Source organism: Chiloscyllium plagiosum, chromosome 3, assembly GCF_004010195.1.
Source record: "Chiloscyllium plagiosum isolate BGI_BamShark_2017 chromosome 3, ASM401019v2, whole genome shotgun sequence".
In the NCBI taxonomy this organism is placed as follows: Eukaryota; Metazoa; Chordata; class Chondrichthyes; order Orectolobiformes; family Hemiscylliidae; genus Chiloscyllium; species Chiloscyllium plagiosum.
In genome coordinates this window covers 133,515,869-133,539,003 of record NC_057712.1, presented here as the reverse complement: position 1 = coordinate 133,539,003, position 23,135 = coordinate 133,515,869, and the positions used below count along the sequence as shown (strand labels likewise).

Here is a 23,135-nt window from a genome sequence, read left to right as displayed (position 1 = left end):
TCTGCCATTTCTTTGTTTCCCGTAATATATTCCCCTGTTTCTGTCTTCAAGGGCCCAATTTTAGTCCTAACCATTTTTTTGCTTTCACATACCTAAAAAAGCTTTTACTATCCTCCTTTATATTTTTGGCCAGTTTACCTTTGTACCTCATTTTTCCTCTGCGTATTTCCTTCTTAGTAATCCTCTGTTGTTCTTTAAAAGCTTCCCAGTCCTCAGTTTCCCCAGTTATCTTAGCTATGTTATACTTTTTCTCTTTTAACTTTATATGTTTCTTAACTTCCCTCGTCAGCCACGGCCGCCCATGCCTCCTCCTGGGATCTTTCTTCCTTTTAGGAATGAACTGATCCTGCAACTTCTGCATTATACACAGAAATATCCGCCATTGTTCCTCCACGATCATCCCTGCTAAGGTATTTCACCATTGAACTTTGGCCAGCTCCTCCCGCATAGCTCCATAGTTCCCTTTATTCAACAGAAGTACTGTCACTTCCGACTGTACCCTCTCCCTCTCAAATTGCAGATTGAAGCTTATTGTATTATGGTCACTACTTCCCAATGGCTCCTTCACTTCGAGGTCTCTGACCAATTCTGGTCCGTTACACAATACCAGATCCAGAATTGCCTTCTCCCTGGTGCTCCAGCACCAGCTGTTCTTAGAATCCATCTCTGAGGCACTCCACAAAGTCTCTTTCTTGAGGCCCCATACCATCCTGATTCTCCCAGTCTACCTGCATGTTAAAATCCCCCATAACAACTGTAGTGACATCTTTGCGACAGGCCAATTTCAGCTCCTGATTTAACTTACATCCGATATCCAGACTACTGTTTGGGGGCCTGTAGATGACTCCCAAGAGGGTCTTTTTACTCTTAGTATTTCAAAGCTCTATCCACACTGACTCTACATCCCCTGACTCTAGGTCCCCTCGCGCAAGGGACTGAATATCGTGCCTTACCAACAAGACCACCCCACCTCCTCTGCCCGTCAGTCTGTCCTTACGATAGCACGTGTAGCCTTGAATATTCATTTCCCAGGCCCTGTCCACTTGAAGCCACGTCTCAGTTATCCCCACAATATCGTATCTGCCAATTTCCAAAAGAGCCTCAAGCTCATCCATCTTATGTCTAATGCTTCGTGCATTCATGTATAGTATTTTTAATTTGTTACTGCTCTCACCCTGGTCCTGATGAATGCAAGACAATTAGCTTTGGCAAAATGTCTTTTATCAGTAAAATACTTATTATCTATATTTACACACATATATACGTCTATATTAAGGAAGACACATTTATTGTTGCTTTGCAGTGATATACTGTGTAACATGGTATTGATCCATGGATTATTTGCAGTGCATGCTCCATCCAAAGTCCCTAGAACTGACAAATGGGCTTTTTACACAGAAGTGGAATTTGGCTTTTTTTTGATGGGTTTATTCTGTCAAGCAGAATATTTCTGTTGATCAATTACTATTACATGTTTTATGGGTACAATGCAGTATTCCTGCATTAGAAAGCTGACATACATTTGAGTAAAATGGATCAAGCTATAACACTTGTGGAGTGTTCGTGATGCCAGCATTAATTTTGATATAAAATAAAGTTAGAATTTGTATTCATACCAGTCCTTTTGAAGTGCAGTAGAAAAATGAATTACACCATGTCACAGTGTTAGATCAGTAAGTGGGCGGCACGGTGGCACAGTGGTTAGCACTGCTGCCTCACAGCGCCAGAGACCCGGGTTCAATTCCCGCCTCAGGCGACTGACTGTGTGGAGTTTGCACATTCTCCCTGTGTCTGCGTGGGTTTCCTCCGGGTGCTCCGGTTTCCTCCCACAGTCCAAAGATGTGCAGGGTCAGGTGAATTGGCCATGCTAAATTGTCCGTAGTGTTAGATAAGGGGTAAATGTAGGGGTATGGGTGGGTTGCGCTTCGGCGGGTCGGTGTGGACTTGTTGGGCCGAAGGGCCTGTTTCCACACTGTAAAGTAATCTAATCTAAAGTAATCTAATCTAAGTAGTGTCACTTTGCGTTTATCTCTAAGAATTTCAGTCGTGAATTTATTGTGGGTTGATACTTCTAACACTTTCTGAAATTTTAATTGCTGGCTTGAATTTAGTTGAGAATATAGAACACACTTATTCAGATAAAATTAATTTTATGAACATTATATTTCATTATGTTGTTTTAGGAAGGCCCAATGGTTCCAGGCATTGCACCAGCAGAAGCCAGCACCAGATTGCAGATCTTTCAGGTAACAGCAAAGAGAATAACTATGTAAATTGATGATTGAGGAATAAAACAACAGAAAAATATATCATTTTTTTACAATTGCTCTCTCATGAATTCTTGTAAATATATAATTTTGTTGATGATGAAGACCTTATGCTCAAAACTTTGACTCTCCTGCTCCTCAGATACTGCCTGACTGGCAGTGCTTTGCCAGCACCACACGTTTTGATTATAATTGTGTTGTGCTTTGCTAATTTCAGTTCAGGTCAGTTTTCACATTTTCTTTCATCGACTCGTGGAACTTGACCATTGATGAATGGGCCACCATTTATAAATCGTCCCTCATGATCCTTTAGTAGGTGGTGGTGAGCAACCATCTTGAAATGTTGCCATCCATGTCCTTATGCCATACTGTTTGGGATGTTATGGATTAAGCCAGACCACTCAAAACATTCTTGAGCAGGAAACCCAGGCCATAACTTTTCAATTTGGTACAGTGAAAATTACCCAGAGCAAGCTAGCTAGGTTAACTACCTGGTTTTAAAACAGACAAAAATATATTCACAAAATTACACAATGAAACACAACAGAATAAAGAACCCCAACAGAACTCAGTCTATCTAAACTAGACTTAATTGTGCTGTCCTGAACATACATAACAGTCCCAATAAGCAAGCACCCTTAAAACACAGTAAAAAATGTAATAGATGCTTACAGACTGAAGTTAGAAGGGCAGAAAGAGAGAGAGAGCCTGTTAACACAGTACACTGCTGAACTCCCAACTGGTTCTCGACTGAACTGCTCAGCTGGAGAGCTGACCACTTCCCTTTCATTAAACAGGTCACTTCTAAAATATGACCACTTTGGCTTGGAGTCTCATCTATTTATGTGTAAACAAAAAGGCCTCTCAATATCCTTTAATCTCTGTACCAAACCAGTCTAATTGGAACCCAGCCTGTTTACGACCCCTCTGAAAAAAATCAAGGACACAGTATCTGTGAGGAAAGGAACAGCTTTTAGAAAAAGGGATCAGCTTTGTGACAGGGAGGCAATTCCAGGATTTTAACCCAGTGACAATGAAAGAATAGTGATATATTTTGAAGTTAGGATGGGGGATGGTTTTGAGGTGAATTTCCGAGTGGTGGTGTTCCTGTGTGTCTGCTGTCCTTCTCCTTCCAGACGTTAAATGCCTTGGGTTTGTAAGGTCCTGTTGAAGGATCCTTGGTGAATTACTGCAGTGTGTGTTATGAATGGTAAAATCTGCTGCTACTGAGAGTTGGTGGTGAAGTGACTGAATGTTTGTGAATGTGGAGCCAATCAAACCACTGCTTTGTCCTGGATGATATCAAGATTAGGGTGGCATGGTGGCTCAGTGGTTAGCACTGCTGTCTCACAGTGCCAGGGTTCCCGGGTTCAATTCCACCCTCGGGCAACTGCATGGAGTTTGCACATTCTCCTTCATGTCTGCATGGGTTTCCTCTGGGTGGTCCAGTTTCCTCCGACAGTCCAAAGATGTGCAGGTTAGATGGATTGGCCATGTTGAAATTGCCCATAGTGTGCAGGGATGTGTAGGTTTGGTGGAGTAGCCATGGGAAATGTAGGGTTACAGGGATAGTGTGGGGGAATAGGTTTGAGGAGGATGCTGTTTGGAGGGTCGGTGAATAGCCTGCTTCCACACTGTCGAGATTTTATGAAGCTTTTTGATTTGCTCCCACCCAGGGAGTGAGGTGTATTACATCACACTCCTGACTTGTGTCTTGTGGATAGTGGACAGGCTTTGGGGAGTCAGGAGTTGAGTTAGATGAGGTATTGCTAGCCTCTGATCTGCTCTTCTAGCCACTGTTTTTTATGTGGTGAGGTCAGATCAGGTTCTCACCAATGGTGTTCAACAGAATGTTAGTAGATGGAGATTCAGTATTGGTAATGCCATTCATTGAATAACAAAGGGCAGAGGTTAGATTGTCTCTTATTAGAGAACTTTAATGCTTGGCATTTGTGTGGCATGAATGCTATTTGCAACCTGTCAGCCCAAGCATGGATAATGTTCAGGTATTGTCGCATTTGGACATGAATTGCTTCTGTACATGAGGAGTTGTGAATAGTGCTGAACATTGTGTAATCTTTAGCCAACATACCCATTCTGGCCTTTTGATGGAGGGAAGGTTATTAATGAAGTACCTGAAGATGGTTGGGCAGAGGACTATATCCCGATAAAGTCTTGTAAAGATGTCCTGGAGCTGAGATGACTTACCTCCAACAACAATAACCATCTTCCCATGTGCAAGGTATGATTTCAACCAGCGGAGTATTTGTCCCCTGATGCCCATTGATTCCAGTTTGGCTAGAGTGCCTTGATGACATACCCAGTCAAATGCAGCCTTGATGTCAAAAGGAAGTCACTCTCATATCACCTTTGGAATTCAGCTCTGTTGTCCATGTTTGAACCAAGACTGTACTGAGGTCAGGAGCTGAGTCACCCAGACAGAACCCAAACTGGGAGTCACTAAGCAAGTTATCACTGAATAGGTGGTGCTTGATAGCACTGTTGATGACATCATTCGTTTATTTACTGATGATCAAGAGTGGACTGAGTAATTGTTGGGTTGGATTTGTCCTACGTATGTGTACAGAACATACCTGGAGAATTTTCCACATTGTTTGGTAGATGCCAGTATTCTAGCTGTACTGGAAGAGCTTGGCTAGGAGAGTAGCAGTTCTGGAGCACAAGCCATTAGTGCTATTGCCGGAAAGTTGTCAGGGCCCAAGGCTTTGCACTAGCCAGTGCCTAGAACTGTTTCTTCATATCATGTGGTGCAAATCAAGTTGGTGGAAGACTGATATCTGTAATGCTGGGGACCTCTGGATGTTGGACAGTTATGACAAGACTTCCCTATTTTTAATTTCCTGTCCGCTTGCAATAAAGGTCAAGATTCAATTAACTTTCTTAATTACTTGCTGTACCAGCATGCTAATCTATTATGTTTCATGCACAAGAACACAAAAATCCCTCTGTGCTCTGCCATTTTGGAGTCCCATGCCATTTAAACCAATGTGCATAACCTTGTACTTTTTACAATAGGCTCTACCTACTGAGATTTTGTCCAGCTGACCTATAATCTCCTTGCAGATTCCTTATGTCCTCATCACAGAATGCCCTCCCCCCTGTTTTTGCATCATCAGCAAATTTTGATATGTTGCATTCTGCCCCTTCTTCCAACCCATTCATATAGACAGTAAATAATTGAAGTCCTTACATTGCTCCTTGTAACATCCACTAGTTAAGTCTTTCCAACCTGAAAATAGACCATTTAATTTGATTCTCTGTCCTCTGTGTGTCGAACAATCCTTAATTGATGTCAGCACATTATCCCAATATCAGGTCTCATGTCTTGTGTAATAACGTTTTATGTGATAACTTATTGAACGCCATGTAGGTATGCATTTGAAGATTCTCTACCACAAATATAGTCAGCCAATGGATTATCAGTGAAATATAGAGATGCTGCCCAAAATTTTTCATCCATTCAATTTAGAACAACACCTTGAATACCTCTGAAATCCCAGATTCCATCATAGTCATTGGGTCAAAGAAGGTTTAGTTCATGGTCAGCCATAGTTCAGCATGAATAATTCTTAAAAGAGTAAATCTCTTAATTTAGATATATGTGGACAGTTAATCATATGGAAGACTGAATAAAAGTTCCCTTTTGAATGAGTTTATTTTCAAGCTGACTATTACTGACTAATTGCCTATCATTACCAACTGATCCCCTGTGCAAAGATGTTTGTAAGCCTAATTATTGAACAATTTAGGTTAGTGGGTAAGAAAATACAGTTTATAAAAATTGCACACATTTGGAAGGAATCTTTATATAATACCTACATTATAGAACATTATGATTACTTTGCATGTCTTCTGTGATTTATTTCAGAGTTGGTTTGATGAGTTATGGCGGAAGTTTGTGACATACTCTTCAGGAGAGCGTTTATTTGGTTTGCCAGTACAAGATTATGAAATACTGCAGAAAAACAAGTAAGCTGCATTTGACACTCGAAAGAACTGGATTAATTTGCATGTGGCTGCAATGGATATTCTACTGGTGTTAGGAATGCTTTAAACTATCATTTGCAGAGAACCATGCATATCCACTGTATGAGCAAGGACAAATTTCTGATTTGATTTTTTTAGAATCCCTACCGTATGGAAACAGGACCTTTGTCTCAACAACCCTCCGAAGAGTAACCCACCCAGACCCATTCCCCTACCCTATATTTACCCCAGACTAATGCACCTGACACTATTGGGCAATTTAGCATGTTCAATTTACCTGACCTGCTCTGCACATCTTTGGACTGTGGGAGGAAACCAGAACACCTAGCGGAAACCCACGCAGACATGGGGAGAATGTGCAAACTCCACACAAACAGTCATCCCAGGCAGGAATCGAACCCGGGTCTCTAGCACTGTGAGGCAGCAGTGCTAACCACTGGGCCACTGTGCCACCCATGCCATTTGGTTGGGATTGCTCATGCTTTCTAGCTGTTCTTTTAATCATAACTGTCGGTACACTTTGCTTTTCAAAGCAAGCACTGTTAGGGCTTGAGATCAGTCCAAGATTGCCCTTCTTGTGTATTTTCCCTTCAATCCAGTGTGAGCATACCACATTTTCAGAACTTCTCTTCAGCAATTAGCGTACCAGACAGCAGTGTTGTTGTAAAAGGGATGAATATCTACATGCCATTAGGACTTTATCATCCACTAGCTTTGTAGTTACTTCCTTTCATATCCTAAGGAGTGTCCCAACAGGTTCATGGAATGTGTCAGTATTTAAACCAATTAGTTTTTCTGGTTACTTTTTTCTTGGTGACAGTTAGTGTATTTATTTTTCCCCAGTTTTGACCCTTGTTTTTATGTATTTGCTATTAGTCTCTTGGGTCAAAAACAACTGTGTTGAACTTAAGTAAGGGTAATTATAAAAGAATGAGGGCTAATCTGGCTGAAGCAGTCTGATAAGGGAGTTGAGCAGTAAAAATGGTCGAGGAACAATGGCAGACTTTCAAGAAAATAGTTCACAGCAAAAACAGATCCCCGTGAGAAAGAAGTATTCTATATGGAATGCAAACTTGAATCTGAAAAGGTGTAGCTGTGGAGATACATTAGTAGTTATCTTCCACAAATCCTTAGATTTTGGTAAAATCTGAGAGAATTGAATAACTGCCAATGTAAAAACTTTATTTAACGGGGAAATGAGTCAAAAGCAGGAAACCGTATGCTAGTTTGCTGAACATTTGTTATTGTGAAAATGTTAAGAGTTTATTATAAGTAGAGCGAGTTAGAAGTACATATGAGAATATGAGAAGAAAACAGGTTCTGTGCAATTAGTACAGAGTGCAAGTAGTGGTGAATGGAGTGTGGCAATTTGCTAAATGTGGGAATTAGGTGAAGTGAAGGAGGTTTATATTTTCTGCTGTCTTGTTTTCCTAACAACTTCAATACATCAATGGGGGCAGGAGCAGAACTTGGTGCAAGAGGTGGAGATTAACTGAGAAGCACCAGGGATAAGTAAAATACAAATAATAAGAGAAGAATACTCAAATTAAGGTGAAGGGAGTATCTTTAAGAATAAGTAACTTCAAGTCACGGCAGGCAATGGCAGGTGAGTGGAATATGTAATCTGTTGTATGTGGGAAGTCATGCATCCAGTGTCCAAGATGATCACATGTGTTGGAAGTAATCTCAACTGCTGAAATTTCAGTTTGGAGTTTTGAGCAGTGACTGGACACACTGTGGCATGTCCATGAGGCTGAGAGTTACCTTGATAGCACATTTAGAATGGTAGCCACACTGCAGTTTAAGGGATTATAGGAAAGAAGGGAGTTCTTCTAGACAGTTGAAGACAATGAGCAGATAGTACAGGAATCCCCTGAGGTCCTACTCAAAACTCAGTTTTCCACTTTGGTAGATAGTGACAGAATTGGTTCCTCAAGGTAGTGCAAGCAGAGCCAAATGTTTGTCACTACTAGTAGTCTGACTGCACAGGAGGAAGAAGGAAACAGTAGCAATAGTAATAGAGGATTCATTAGTTAGGGGAACAGACAGGCATTTCTGCAGCTGCAAGCAAGGCTTCAGGATGATGTATTGCCTCCTTGGTGCCACAGTGAAAAATGGCACTGACAGCTGCAGAGCAACTGACGGGAAAAGGTGATAATTCAGAAGCAGTTATACAAATTGGTACCAACAATATAGTTATAATGAGGGATGAGGTCTGCATCAAGCAATAGACTAATGATCTGGACCTCAAAGGTTGTAATCTCTGGATTACTCCCAGTGCCATGTGCCAGTGAGCACCAAGAGGAGAATAGCGAAGATGAGTTAATGGCTCAATATTGGTGCAGGAAAGAGAATTTTAGACTCCTGGATCACCGGGACTGTTTCTAGAGAAACTTGGACTTGAACAAGTGGCATAGACCAAAATGGGACCATCATCCTTGTAGGAGGGTTTGCCAGTGCTCTTGGGAAGAATTTAAACTAGATTGACAGTGGTAGTGGACACAGACTGGCGGTACAATAGGGACTTAGCATTGCTTTGGAAAAGAACCAAGGCAGAGGGAGTTCAGTCATGTTGAGCTTCAGGTGAGTAAGGTTAGGCTGGATGACTTCTACTTTAATGTTTGGAGTATTATTAGAATCCAAGGACTGCAGATGCAGGAAATCAGAGTCTAGATTAGAGTGGTGCTGAAAAAGATGCTACCTGACCTGCTGTGCTTTTCCAGCACCACTCTAATCTAGACTATTATTACAAACCAGATGAATTAAGGTCTTAAACTGATGTGAAATTGTGATGTTGTCATCACAGAGACATGATTAAGTTGGGGGGGGGGGGGGAGTGGGAAATGGTGGGGGGGGGAGCCCAGGACTCACATTTCAGCATTCCATTTATAGGATCTTCAGGCAGACCAGGGGTTGGTGTAAAAGAGGAGGCAGTGTTGCATCATTGATTAAGGAGTTGGTTACTGAAGTAGGGAGGGACAATACTTTGGAAGGATCTTCAAATGAGATTTTGGTTGTAGAGCTTAGGAATACAAAAAGGGGCAGTCACATTGCTCGGAGAGTATTATAGAACCTCCCAAATATCAGCAAGCAACAGAGGAGCAGATATGTAGACAGTTCACAGACAGGTTAGACAGCTTGTAAAAACAATAATAGGATAATTATATTAGGGAATTTCACCTTCCCCAAAATTATTTGGGATAGTCATAGTGTAATGAGTCCAGAGGAGGCAGATTTCTTGAAATATATTCTGCAGTGCTTTTTATATCAACATATAGTTAGTCCTACAAGGTATTGGACTTGATTCTGGGGAATGAACCTGGAAAGATGGTCAAAGTGTCAATGGGGAGCATTTTAATATCAGCGACCACAACATCATATTTGAGTTTGATATGGAAAAGAGAAAAATGCCCTGCTAAAAAGAGTTTTGCACTGGGAGAAGGCAGATTTTATTAAATAAGGCATAATCTAGCTAAAATAGACTTGGAACAATCTCTTCTAAGTAAATCTACAGCAGAACACATAGAGTAATTCAAAAAGGCCTTGTGAGCATACAGGCCCATCATGTTCCCTAGGGTGAAATGTAGAAGCAAGGTCCCACATGGGAGACTATTTAAGAAGGTAAAAGCACATGCAATCCAAGTTAACTTGGCAGGTTTGAATCCAAAATCAGTTCACTTCAGGAGGTGGAGGGCGGTGGTAAAAGAATGTTTGTGGGACTGGAGCCCAGTGTCCAGTGACATACCACAGGGATCAGTGATGGGTTCCTTTTGCTTGTTATATAGACAAAAACATGAGGGAATGATAAAAAAAGTTTGTGGGTGACACAAAGATTGGCAGTGAGCAAGAATGTCTTAGGTTAAAGGAGAATATAAACAGATTGGTCAGATTGGCAGATAAGTGACAAATGAAATTTAACTCTGCTAAGTGTGAGGTGATGCAATTTGGAAGAAGGAATAAAACAAAGGAAGGTTTATGGGACATTTGCTTTTATTAGTTGTAGCATAGATCATAAGAGCAGGGAGGTTGTGTTGGACTTGTACATGACTAATATTAGACAAAGATAGAGTACAGTATGCAGCTCTGGTCACCACATCAGGAAGGATGTGATTGCATTGGTGGGGAGGCACAGAAGATTGACTGCAATGCTGATTGGGATTGAGCAGTTTCGCTCAGAGGAGAGGCTGAATAAGGTCATGTTGTCTTTGTTGTACCAGAGAAGATGAGAGGGGACCTATTTGAGGTGAATAAAATTATGAGAGGGGTGTGGACAAGATGGATAGAAAGCAGCTGTTCTCCTTTCTTGAAGCATCAATAATAAGTACACATAATTTTAAGGCAAAAGGCAGGAAGTTTAAAAGGGATTTGAGGAAAACCTTTTTCACCCAGAATCTGGTGGAGGTGTCTGGAATGCACTGCCTGGGGTATGGTCTGGACAGAAAATCTCACAGCCTGTAAAAGGTATCTGTTTGAGAACTTGAAATGTCATAATGTTTAAGGTATGGACCACCTTCTGGACAGTGTGACTAGTGTAAATTTAGAGCAGCTTTTTTTGTTGATGCAGAGCCGATTCTGTACTCTCTGATTATGTGATTTCAAAATTCCACTATAAGACTACTAGAAATAGGAACAGGAGTCCAGGCTGATCAACTTCTCCAGCCTGTATCACCATTCAATAGGATCATGTCTAATTTGAACAGCCTCATGTTAACTTTCTTGTGCTTTCCCTGTCACCTTTGATTCCCTGTCTGATTAAGACTGTATCTGTCACAGTGTTAAATATACTCAAGGACACTGTTACCACAGCTCTCTGCGGCAAGGAGGTCCAAAAGCTCATAACCTTCTGAGAGAAGGAACTCCTCCTGATCTCAGGCATCCCTTTAACCTGAGACCATGCCTGCTGGTCCGAGAGTTCTCCATGATTGGAAAACATCCTCTCAGTATTTGTCCTGTTAAACCCCTTAAGATTTCTATTTATTTTAATGAAATCACCTCTGTTGAGTAGTGTCTCAACCTATTTAGTCTTCGCTCAAAAGACAATTCCTCCACACTGATGATCATCCTAATGAACCTTCCATTAACTGCCTGCAATGAAATGATATCTTTCCTTAAATAAGAGGACCAAAACTACTGACGGTACTCCAGATGTAGACTCACCAGCACTTTGTACAGTTGCAGTAAGACTTCCATACTCTTATACTCCATAGAGGAGAAAGTGAGGACTGCAGATGCTGGAGATCAGAGCTGAAAATGTGTTGCTGGAAAAGCGCAGCAGGTCAGGCAGCATCCAGGGAACAGGAGAATCGACGTTTCGGGCATAAGCCCTTCTTCAGGAATGATTCCTGAAGAAGGGCTTATGCCCGAAACGTCGATTCTCCTGTTCCCTGGATGCTGCCTGACCTGCTGCGCTTTTCCAGCAACACATTTTCAGCTCTTATACTCCATACCCTGGAAAGAAGGACTAACATTGCATTCGCCCTCCTGATTGCCTGCTGCACCTGTGTACTGGCCTTCTGTGTTTCATGCACAAATACCCCCAAGATGCTTTGTGTTGCAGCCTTCTGCTGTTGTTTCTTTTCATTTAAATAATACAATATTCTTTTGTCTCCCTTCCAAAATTAATAACTTCATGTTTTCCCATTTTATACTTCAACTTTGCCAACTTACTTAACCTATCACGATCTCTCTGTGAAACTGTTTATATGCCTCTCACAATCTACCTTTTCACCTATTTTGGTGTCAACTGCAAATTTAGCTACAGTACATTTGCTTCCTTTTTTCAAGTCATTAATGTATATTGTAAACAGTTGTGATCCAAGCACTTGTCCTTATGGAGCCCCACTGGTTGACAATCTGAAGATGATCCCTTATCCCCACTTGCCTTTACCTGCCCATAACTAATTGTCTAAACATACCATATGTTACCTCCTATCTTATGACTCAATGTTATGTGAGGTACTTCTTCGAACAACGCATCTATAGGTTCCCCTCTTTCTACTCTGGTTGTGACTTCCTCAAAAAACTCTAATAAATTAGTCAGAAACAATTTCTCTTCTTTGAAGCCATGCTGACTCTGCTTAATTAAATTATGATTTTCCAAATGTTGTGCTATTTACTTCCTTGATAATTGATTCTAGTACTTTTCCAACAATAGATGTTGGACCAATCATCCTAATGCACCCTGCCTTTTGCCTCCCCGCCACAGTTTTAAATAGGAGTGTCCCCTGGTACTTCTTCAGAATACAAGGAATTTTGGAGAATTACATATGATCAAGCAGAGTCATTATGGTTTCATGAAAAGGAGATCATGCCGAATAAATTTATTAGAACTCTTTGAGGAGTTAACAAGCAGGAGGGATATATGTGTTTGATATAGATTAGTGATTGGGTGTCCCACTTTTATTTTCAGTAATGATCCTCCACAATCTACTAGCAGTCCATTGATTAGTTTCCAAAAACTGGCATGGGTATTAAAAAAGCAGAAAGTTCTGGGGAAACTCTGCGGATCTGTGGAGAGAGAGCAAAAGTTAATGTTTTTTTCCAGGCCCCAAAGAAGATTCGCACTGGACTTGAAATGTTAACTCTGTTTCTCTCCTCACTGATGCTTCCATGTGTACAGAGTTTCTCCAACAGTTCTATTCTTCTTTCATATTTCAAGCATCCACAATATTTTGCTTTTATCTGGGTATTAAAGATGCTGGCTAGAATATATGTTAAAGTTTGACTGCTAATTGGCTTGCATGTTTTATAAAATTATATTATGACCTAATGCACTCACGATTAGTGTGCTCATAGGTTCTGCCACAGGAATTTCACATGCGACTCACAACATGTGTTTATGAAATTTGAGTGTTACCGTTGCCTGATGAATAACCATTCCCACTTTGTCTGCAGGTTAATGAGAAATCTCCATTCCTCATCAGAATTCCAATTTAAACATCATAATTCTGAAACCTTTTCAGCCCCAGCTTCAGTCTGGACAAAATTTGTAAATGTGATTAACTCTAGATCGTCTTTCTGAACCTCAATTAAAGACAGATTACTACACACTTATATTGAATTATCTCTATCGTCACTTTGGCTTTCAATGAATTCTTGAAAGGAAAATTTAAATCCTTCTTCCATCAAACGAGTTTGATTGCTTAAAAATGTTATGTATCGTTTTAACTGTTTCATTTAAGGAATAAGGGGTTACTTTTCCCCTTTACAATTCCTTTGCATCTCTCATCCACCTTATTCACCTCCCTGAACTTACATCTGTGTTTACCTTCAGTTTCATAGTTGTTTCATAAAACTATAATTTGACCCATTACGTCTCATTTAGGGCTCCTTTCTTGGATTCACCCTTATGAACCCCAATAACTTCCAATTATTTCCCACACAACATCAGGAGTTCTGAGTGAAGGTGTTCTACTTTCTAACAACTGAAACATCTTTGAATCTCATGTCCATCTTCAGCAGTTTTCTTTCTGGTCTGATGAAGAATTCTCAGGGTATTCCCAGCTGTTCTTCCTTATCTAATAACAAATAAGAAACTAACAAGGTCAAAGGTAGTATCAGACTCAAAGTAAAGACACATAATTCTACAAAGGTAGATGTCAGGTCAGAAGATTGAACAGAATGTAAAAAAACAGCAATCAATTACTAAAAGATTAAGAAGGAGGGAAAGTTGTATTACAAGAGAAAGTTAGCCAAAAATATAACAAGATTGGAAAGTTTCTTCAGATATTTACAAAAAGAGTTAACAAAATAAGTGTTGCACCCATAGAAAATTAATGTGGGTATTTAGTAATGGAGTAATGAGATGGCAGAAGGATTGAACAGATATTTTGTGTCAGTCTTCAGGAGAGAGGATACAAGTAATATTTTGGAAATAGCTGCAAATCAGAACTTGGAAGGGAGGGAGGAACTCAAGAAAATTACAATTGCCAAGGAACTAGTACTGAATAAATTCTAGGAACTGTAAATTCACAGTGCCACAGATCCTGATAGAGTTTGTCCTTGGTTCTTAAAAGAAATAGGGAGTGAGATTCTTGAAGTATTGGTTTTTCATTTCCTAAAACTCATTAGATTCAGAGAAGTTTTGTTTAGATTGGAAAATGGCTAATGCAATCCTTTATTCAAAAATAAAGGGAGGCAGAAAGCAGGAAATTAAAGACCAGTTAATATAACCTCTGTCACAGAGAAAATATTAAATGCTGTATTAAAGACATTATAGCAGGGCACTTGGACAAGTTCAAGCTAATCAGGCAGAGCCAATAATGTTTTCTCAAAGAGAAATTATGATTACTTAATTTATTTGAGATCTTTGATAAAGTAACTTGAGCTGTAGATTAAGGGGAATCCAATGGATGTACAATATTTAGTTTTTCAAAAGGCATTTGAGAAAGTGCTGTATTTAAGTTTATTGTGAAAATAAAAGCTCATGATGCAGGTGATAACATGTTGGCATGGATAGAAGATTGGCTGGCTCACAAGAAGCAAAGAGAAGCATAGCTAGGTCTTTTACAAGTTGGCAGGATATCACAAGTGGTATGCCAGAGCAGCTGGTGCTGGGGCTTCAACTCTTTACAATTTATATAAATCATAGATCAGAGTGGTGCTGGAAAAGCACAGCAGTTCAGGATGCTGCCTGAACTGCTGTGCTTTTCCAGCACCACTCTAATCCAGAATCTGGATTCCAGCATCTGCAGCCCTTGTTTTTACATAATTTATATAAATGATTTGGATGAAGGGACTGAACGTATGGTCACTAAATTTGCTGATGACACAAAAGGAGGAAGGAAAGCTGAGCAGGGGCAGCCATTGGGCTGGAGGTTCTGGGCGACCAGGGACAGCCGTGGGATGGAGGTTCACATGGAACAGGGATGGCCAGTGGGCTGGAGACTCACACGGACCACGTACAGCCAGAGGGCTGGAGGCTCACATGGTGCAGGGACGTCCAGTGGGCTGGAGGTTCACATGGAGTAGGAACAGCCAGTGGGCTGGAGGCTCACATAGAGCAGGGTCAGCCAGTGGACTGGAGGCTCATATGGAGCATGGACATCCAATGGGTTGGTTCACATGGAGCAGGAACGGTCAGTGGGCTGGAGGCTCACATGGAGCAGGAACGGTCAGTGGGCCGGAGGCTCACATGGAGCAGGGACGGTCAGTGGGCTGGAGGCTCACATGGAGCAGGGACAGCCAGTGGACTGGAGGTTCACATGGAGCAGGAATAGACAGTGGGCTGGAGGCTCACATGGGGCAGGGATAGCTGTGGACTGGAGACTCACATGGAGCAGGGACACTCAGTGGGCTAGAGGCTCACATGGAGCAGGGACGGATGTAGGCTGGAAGTTCACATGGAGCAGGAACAGACAGTGGGCTCGAGGCTCACAGGGAGCAGGGACAGCCAGTGAGCTGGACTCTCAGATGGAGCAGGGAAGGTCGTGGGCTGGTGACTCAGATGGAGCAGGGAAGGTCAGTGGGCTGGAGACTCACGGAGCAGGGACAACCAGTTGGCTGGAGACTCAGGTGGAGCAGGGACGGTCATTGGGCTGGAGGTTCACATGGAGCAAGGACGGCCTGGGGCATGGAGGCTTACATTGTGCAGGGACAGTCAGTGGGCTAGAGGCTCACATGGAGTAGGGACGGCCGTGGGCTGGAAGCTCACATGGAGGATGGGCAGCCAGTGGGCTCGAGGTTCACATGGAGCAGGAACAGCCAGTAGGCTGGAGGCTCACATGGAGCAGGGACAGCCGTGGGCTGGAGGTTCACATGGAGCAGGGACGGCCAGTGGTCTGGAGGCTAACATGGAGCAGGGACAGCCAGTGGGCTGGAGGTTCACATGGAGCATGGATGGCCAGTGGGCTGGAGACTCACATGGAGCAGGGACATCCAATGGGCTGGAGTTTCACATGGAGCAGGGACGGTCAAGGGGCTGGAGGCTCACTTGGAGCAGGGACGAAGAATGGGCTGGCGGCTCACATGGAGCAGGGATGGCCAGTAGGCTGGAGGCTCACATGGAGCAGGGATGGTCAATGGGCTGGAGGCTCACTTGGAGCAGGGACAGCCAGTGGGCTGGAGGTTCACATGGAGCAGGGACAGCCAGTGGGCCCGAGGCTCACAGGGAGCAGGGACAGCCAGTGGGTTGGACTCTCAGATGGAGCAGGGATGGCCGTGGGCTGGTGACTCAGATGGAGCAGGGACATCTAGTGTCCTGGAGGCTCATATGGAGCAGGGACAGCCAGTTGGCTGGAGACTCAGATGGAGCAGGGACGGTCATTGGGCTGGACGTTCACATGGAGCAGGGACAGTCAATGGTCTAGAGACTCATGAGGAGCAGGGATGGTCAATGGGCTGGAAACTCATAGGGAGCAGGGACAGCCAGTGGGCTGGAGGCTCACATGGAGCTGGGACAGTCAGTGGGCTAGAGGCTTACAGGGAGCAGGGACAGTCAGTGGGCTAGAAGCTCACATGGAGCTGGGACAGTCAGTGGGCTAGAGGCTTACAGGGAGCAGGGACGGTCAGCGGGCTGGCGGCCCACATGGAGCAGGGATGGCCAGAGTGCTGGCTGCTTATGTTGTGCAGGGACAGTCAGTGGGCTAGAGGCTCACATGGAGCAGGGACAGTCAGTGGTCTAGAGGCTCATGAGGAGCAGGGACGGTCAATGGGCTGGAGGCTCATAGGGAGCAGGGACAGTCAGTGGGCTAGAGGCTCATATGGAGCTGAGACAGTCAGTGGGCTAGAGGCTCACAGGGAGCAGGAATGGCCAGTGGGCTGGAGGCTCACATTGAGCAGGGATGGTCAGTGGGCTGGAGGTTCACATGGAGCAGGGACTGCCAGTGGGCTGGAGGCTCAGATGGAGCAGCGATGGTAGTGGGCTAGTGGCTCACATGGAGCAGGGTCGGTCAGTGGGTTGCAGGCTCACATGGAACCGAAATGTCCAGTGGGCTGGAGGCTCACATGGAGCAGGAATACCCAGTGGCCTGGAGGCTCAGATGGTGCAGGGACGGCCTGTGGGCTGGAGGCTCGTGTGGATCAGGGATATCCAGTGGGCTGCAGGCTCAGATGGAGCAGGGACGGCCAGTGGGCTGAAGGCTTACAAGGAGCAGGGATGGCCGTAGGCTGGAGGCTCAGATGGAGCAGCGATGGTAGTGGGCTAGTGGCTCACATGGAGTAGTGACAGTCAGTGGATTAGAGGCTCACAGGGAGCAGGGATGGTCAGTGGGCCGGAGGCTCACATGGTGCAGGTACGGTCAGTGGACTGGAGGCTCACATCGAGCAGGGATGGACAGTGAGCTGAAGGCTCACATGGAGCAGTGACAGTCAGTGGGTTAGAGGCTCACAGGGAGCAGGGATGGTCAGTGGGCCGGAGGCTCACATGGTGCAGGTACGGTCGGGAGGATCATATGGAGCAGGGACTTTTAGTGGGCTGGAGGTTCACATGGAGCAGGGACAGCTAGTGGGCAGGAGGCCCACATGGAGCAGAGACAGCTAGTGGGCTGGAGGCTCACATGGAGCAGGGGCGGTCAGTGGGGTGGAGGCTCACATCGAGCAGGGATGGACAGTGAGCTGAAGGCTCACATGGAGCAGTGACAGTCAGTGGGTTAGAGGCTCACAGGGAGCAGGGATGGTCAGTGGGCCGGAGGCTCACATGGTGCAGGTACGGTCGGGAGGATCACATGGAGCAGGGACGTTTAGTGGGCTGGAGATTCACATGGAGCAAGGACAGCCAGTGAGCTAGTGGCTCATATGGAACAGCGATGACCAGGGGGCTGGCGGCTCACATGGAGCAGGGACAGTCAGTGGGCTGGAGGCTCATATTGAGCAGGGACGGCCAGTGGGCTGGAGGCTCACAGGGAGCAGGGACAGTCAGTGGGCTGGAGGCTCAGATGGAGCAGGGACAGACAGGGGGCTGAGGGCTAACATGGAGGAGGGACGATCAGTGGTCTGGAGCCTCACATGGAGCAGGGATGGTCAGTGGGCTGGAGGCTCAGATGGAGCAGGGACAGCCAGCGGGCTAGAGACTCACAGGGAGCATGGACCGTCAAGGGGATGGAGGGTCACATGGAGCAGGGACGATCAGTGGGCTGGAGGCTCACATGGAGTAGGGACGGCCAGGAGCTGGAGGTTCACATGGAGTAGGGACAGCCAGTGGGTTGGAGGCTCAGATGGAGCAGGGACAGCCAGTGGGCTAGAGGCTCAGATGGAGCAAGGACAGCGAGTGGGCTGGAGGCTCAGATAGAGCAGGTACAGCCAGTGCGCTGGAGGCTCAGATGAAGCAGAGACAGCCAGTGGGCTGGAGACTCAGATGGAATGGGGACAACCAGTGGGCTGGAGGCTCAATTGGAGCATGGACAGTCAGTTGGCTGCAGGCTCAGATGGAGCAGGGACAGCCAGTGGGCTGGAGGCTCACATGGAGCACGAACAGCCAGTGGGCTGGAGCTCACATGGAGCAGGAACAGCCAGTGTGCTGGATACTCACATGGAGCAGGTATGTCTAGTGGGCAGGAGTCTCCCATGGAGCATGGTCAGTCAGTGGGCTGGAGGCTAACATGGAGCAGGGACGGTTAGTGGGCTGGAGGCTCACATGGAGCAGGGACGGCCAGTGGCCTGGAGGCTCACATGGAGCAGGGACCCCAAGTGGGCTGGAGGCTCACGGAGCAGGGACGTTCTGTGGGCTGGAGGCTCACATGGAGCAGGGACGGCCAGTGGGCTGGAGGCTCACATGGAGCAGGGAACGCCAGTGGGCTGGAGGCTCACATGGAGCAGGGAACGCCAGTGGGCTGGAGGCTCACATGGAGCAGGGACAGCCAGTAAGCTGCAGGCTCACATGGAGCTGGGATGGTCAGTGGTCTGGAGGCTCACTTGGAGCAGGGACAGCCAGTGGGCTGGAGGCTCAGATGGTGAAGGGATGGCCAGTGGGCTGGAGGCTCGTGTGGATCAGGGACATCCTGTGGGCTGGAGGATCAGACGGAGCAGGGACAGCTAGTGGGTTGGAGGCTTACATGGAGCAGGGACGATCAGTTGGCTGGAGGCTCACATGGAGCAGGGACGGCCTGTGGGCTGGAGGCTCACATGGAGCAGGGCCGGTCAGTGGGCTGGAGGCTCACATGGAGCAGCGACGGTCAATGTGCTGGAGGCTCAAATGATGCAGAGATGGTCAATGGGCTGGAGGCGCAGATGGGGCAGCGATGTTCAGTAGGCTGGAGGCTCACATGTTGCAGGGATGGCCAGTGGGCTGGAGGCTCACATGGAGCTGGGACAGTCAGTGGGTCTGAGGTTCACATGGAGCAGGGACGGTCAGTGGCCTGGAGGCTCACATGGAGCAGGCACATTCAGTGGGCTGGAGGCTCACATAGAGCAGGGACGGTCAGTGGGCTGGAGGGTCACATGGAGCTGGGATGGTCAGTGGGATGGAGGTTCACATGGAGCAGGGACGGCCAATGGGCTGGAGGCTCACATGGAGCAGGGACATCCAGTGGGCTGGAGGCTCACATGGAGCAGGGACGGCCAGTGGGCTGGAGGCTCACATGGAGCAGAGACGGCCAGTGGGCTGGAGGCTGACATGGAGCAGAGACATCCAGTGGGCTGGATGTTCACATGGAGCAGGGACGGTCAGTTGGCGGGAGGCTCACTTGGAGCAGGGACAGCCAGTGGGCTGGAGGTTCACATGGAGCAAGGATAGCCAGTGGGCTGGAGGCTCACAGGGAGCAGGGACAGCCAGTGATCTGGACTCTCAGATGGAGCAGGGACGGCCGTGGGCTGGTGACTCAAATGGAACAGGGACATCTAGTGTCCTGGAGGCTCATATGGAGCAGGGACTGCCAGTTGGCTGGAGACTCAGATGGAGCAGGGACGGTCATTGGGCTGGAGGCTCACTTGGAGCAGGGACAGCCAGTGGGCTGGAGGTTCACATGGAGCAGGGACAGCCAATGGGCTCGAGGCTCACAGGGAGCAGGGACAGCCAGTGGGCTGGACTCTCAGATGGAGCAGGGATGGCCGTGGGCTGGTGACTCAGATGGAACAGGGACATCTAGTGTCCTGTAGGCTCATATGGAGCAGGGACAGCCAGTTGGCTGAAGACTCAGATGGAGCAGGGATGGTCATTGGGCTGGAGGTTCACATGGAGCAGGGACGGCCAGGGGCCTGGAGGCTAACATGGAGCAGGGACAGCCGTGGGCTGGAGACTCAGATGGAGCAGGGACGTGTAGTGGGCTGGAGGCTAACATGGAGTAGGGACGTCCAGTGGGCTGGAGACTCAGATGGAGCAGGGTCAGCCAGTGGGCTGGAGGCTAACATGGAGCAGGGACAGCCAGTGGGCTGGAGTTTCACATGGAGCAGGGACGGCCAGAGTGCTGGCAGCTTATATTGTGCAGGGACAGTCAGTGGGCTAGAGGCTCACATGGAGCAGGGACAGTCAGTGGGCTAGAGGCTCATGAGGAGCAGGGACGGTCAATGGACTGGGGCTCACAGGGACCAGGGACAGTCAGTGGGCTAGAGGCTCACATGGAGCTGGGACAGTCAGTGTGCTAGAGGCTCACAGGGAGCAGGGATGGTCAGTGGGCTGGAGGCTGACATGGTGCTGGGACTGTCAATGGGCTGGTGGCTCATATGGAGCAGGGACGGTGAGTGGGCTGGCGGCTCACATGGAGCAGGGATGGCCAGTGGGCTGGAGGCTCACATTGAGCAGGGATGGTCAGTGGACTGGAGGTTCACATGGAGCAGGGACTGCCAGTGGGCTTGAGGCTCAGATGGAGCAGCAATGGTAGTGGGCTAGTGGCTCTCATGGAGCAGGGTCGGTCAGTGGGTTGCAGGCTCACATGCAACTGAAATGTACAGCGGGCTGGAGGCTCACATGGAGCAGGAATACCCAGTGGACTGCAGGCTCAGATGGAGCAGGGACGGCGTGTAGGCTGGAGGCTCACATGGAGCAGGGACGGCCGTGGGCTGGAGACTCACATGGAGCAGGGACAGCCGAGGGCTGGAGGATCTCATGGAGCAGGGACAGCCAGTGGGCTGGAGACTCACATGGAGCAGGGATAGCCAGTGGGCTGGAGGCTCACATGGAGCAGGGACAGCTAGTGGGTGGGAGGCTCACATGGAGCAGGGGCGGTCAGTGGGCTGGAGGCTCACATCGAGCAGGGACAGCCAGTGGGCTGAAGGCTCACATGGAGTAGCGACGGTCAATGTGCTGGAGGCTCACATGATGCAGGGATGGTCAATGGGCTGGAGGCTCACATGGAGCAGGGACGGTCAGTGGGCTGGAGGCTCACATGGAAACAGGAACAGCCAGTGGGCTGGAGGCACACATGAAGCAGGGACAGTCAGTGGGCTGAAGGTTCACATGGTGCAGGGAAGGTCAGTGGGCCAGAGGCTCACATGGAGCAGGGGCAGCCAGTGGGCTGGAGGCTCACATGGAGCAGGGAAGGTCAGTGGGCTGAAGGTTCACATGGTGCAGGGAAGGTCAGTGGGCCAGAGGCTCACATGGAGCAGGGGCAGCCAGTGGGCTGGAGGCTCACATGGAGCAGGGACGGTCAGTGGGCTGAAGGCTCACATGGTGCAGGGACTGTCAGTGGGCCAGAGGCTCTCATGGAGCAGGGGCAGCCAGTGGGCTGGAAGCCCTAGTGGAGCGGAGATGGTTTTGGACTGGGACTGGTGTGGTCGGCGAGCAGCTCCCGAGCAAGTGCTGACCACATGTAGAAGTCCCTGCACTGGTCTACGGAGAAATGTAAGAAGCTTTTTAAAACTTTTTTGTAGTACTAAGCACAACTGTCGGTAATGTCCCGTTTTTTTCCTTTCTTTTCCCTTTCTCTCTTTATTTTGTACCCAAGATCTGTACTTAGGTAGTTTGAATTTAAGATAGCACTATATGTGGTGACATTGTAAATTTTTCACTGTATTCCTGTACTTCCATGCTTGAGTACGTGTGACAATAAAGGATATCCTAATACGACAGCAGGTTACATATCACCTCATGCAGAAGTGAAAACTGTTCTGGATGAAATATACACCCCCAAATGCACTTGAGACGGAATGTCCAGTATAAAGGATGAGATTTCTGAATACTTGGAAGTGTATGGTAAATAGGGCAAAGTAAGCATGGTTTCATCAAGGGGAGGTTATGCCTGACAAATCTGTTAGAATTCTTTGAGGAGGTAATGATCAGGTTAGACAAAGGAGAATGAATGGATGAAATCTATCTAGATTTCCAGAAGTCCTTTGATAAGGTGCCACACAGGAGTCTGCTGATTACAATAAGAGTCATGGTGTTAGATGTCAGGTACTAGCATGGATAGAAGATTGGCTGTCTGGCAGAAGGCAGAGAGTGGGGATAACTTCTCAGGATGGCAGCCAGTGACTAGTAGTGCTTCACAAGTGTGAGTGTTGGGACCACAGCTTTTCACTTTACACATTAATAACTTGAATTAAGGAACTGAGGGCCTTCTGGCTAAGTTGGCAGATGATACAATGATAGGTGGAGGAACAGGTAGTGTTGATGTGGTGGGAAGGCTGCAGAAAGATTTAGACAGATGAGGAGAGTGGGCAAAGAAGTGGCAGATGAAAGTGTGAGGTCATGCACTTTGGTAGACAGAAGAGAGGCATGAACTACCTTCTAAGCGGGGAGGAAATTCAGAAATCGGAAGTGCAAAGTGACTTAGGAGTCCTAGTCCAGGTTTCTCTGAAGGTAAACTTGCAGGTTGAGTCAGTAATTCCTGGATTAGTGGTGCACAGCAGTTCAGGCAGCGTCCGAGGAGCAGTAAAATCGATGTTTCGGGCAAAAGCCCTTCATCAGGAATACAGGCAGAGAGCCTGAAGGGTGGAGAGATAAATGAGAGGAGGGTGGAGGTGGGGAGAAAGTAGCATAGAGTACAATAG

The 23,135-nt window shown here is 46.7% G+C and overlaps 1 protein-coding gene across 1 annotated transcript in view; it reads left to right on the top strand.

The window, feature by feature from the left end:
- Positions 1 to 23,135, top strand: part of LOC122540182 (dynein axonemal heavy chain 8-like) — a 1,320,893-nt gene that overhangs the window by 632,146 nt on the left and 665,612 nt on the right. The window contains exons 32-33 of the mRNA XM_043675532.1: positions 2,184 to 2,246; positions 6,157 to 6,257. Coding sequence (XP_043531467.1) covers positions 2,184 to 2,246; positions 6,157 to 6,257 — 164 coding nt within the window. The remainder of the gene's footprint in view (positions 1 to 2,183; positions 2,247 to 6,156; positions 6,258 to 23,135) is intronic.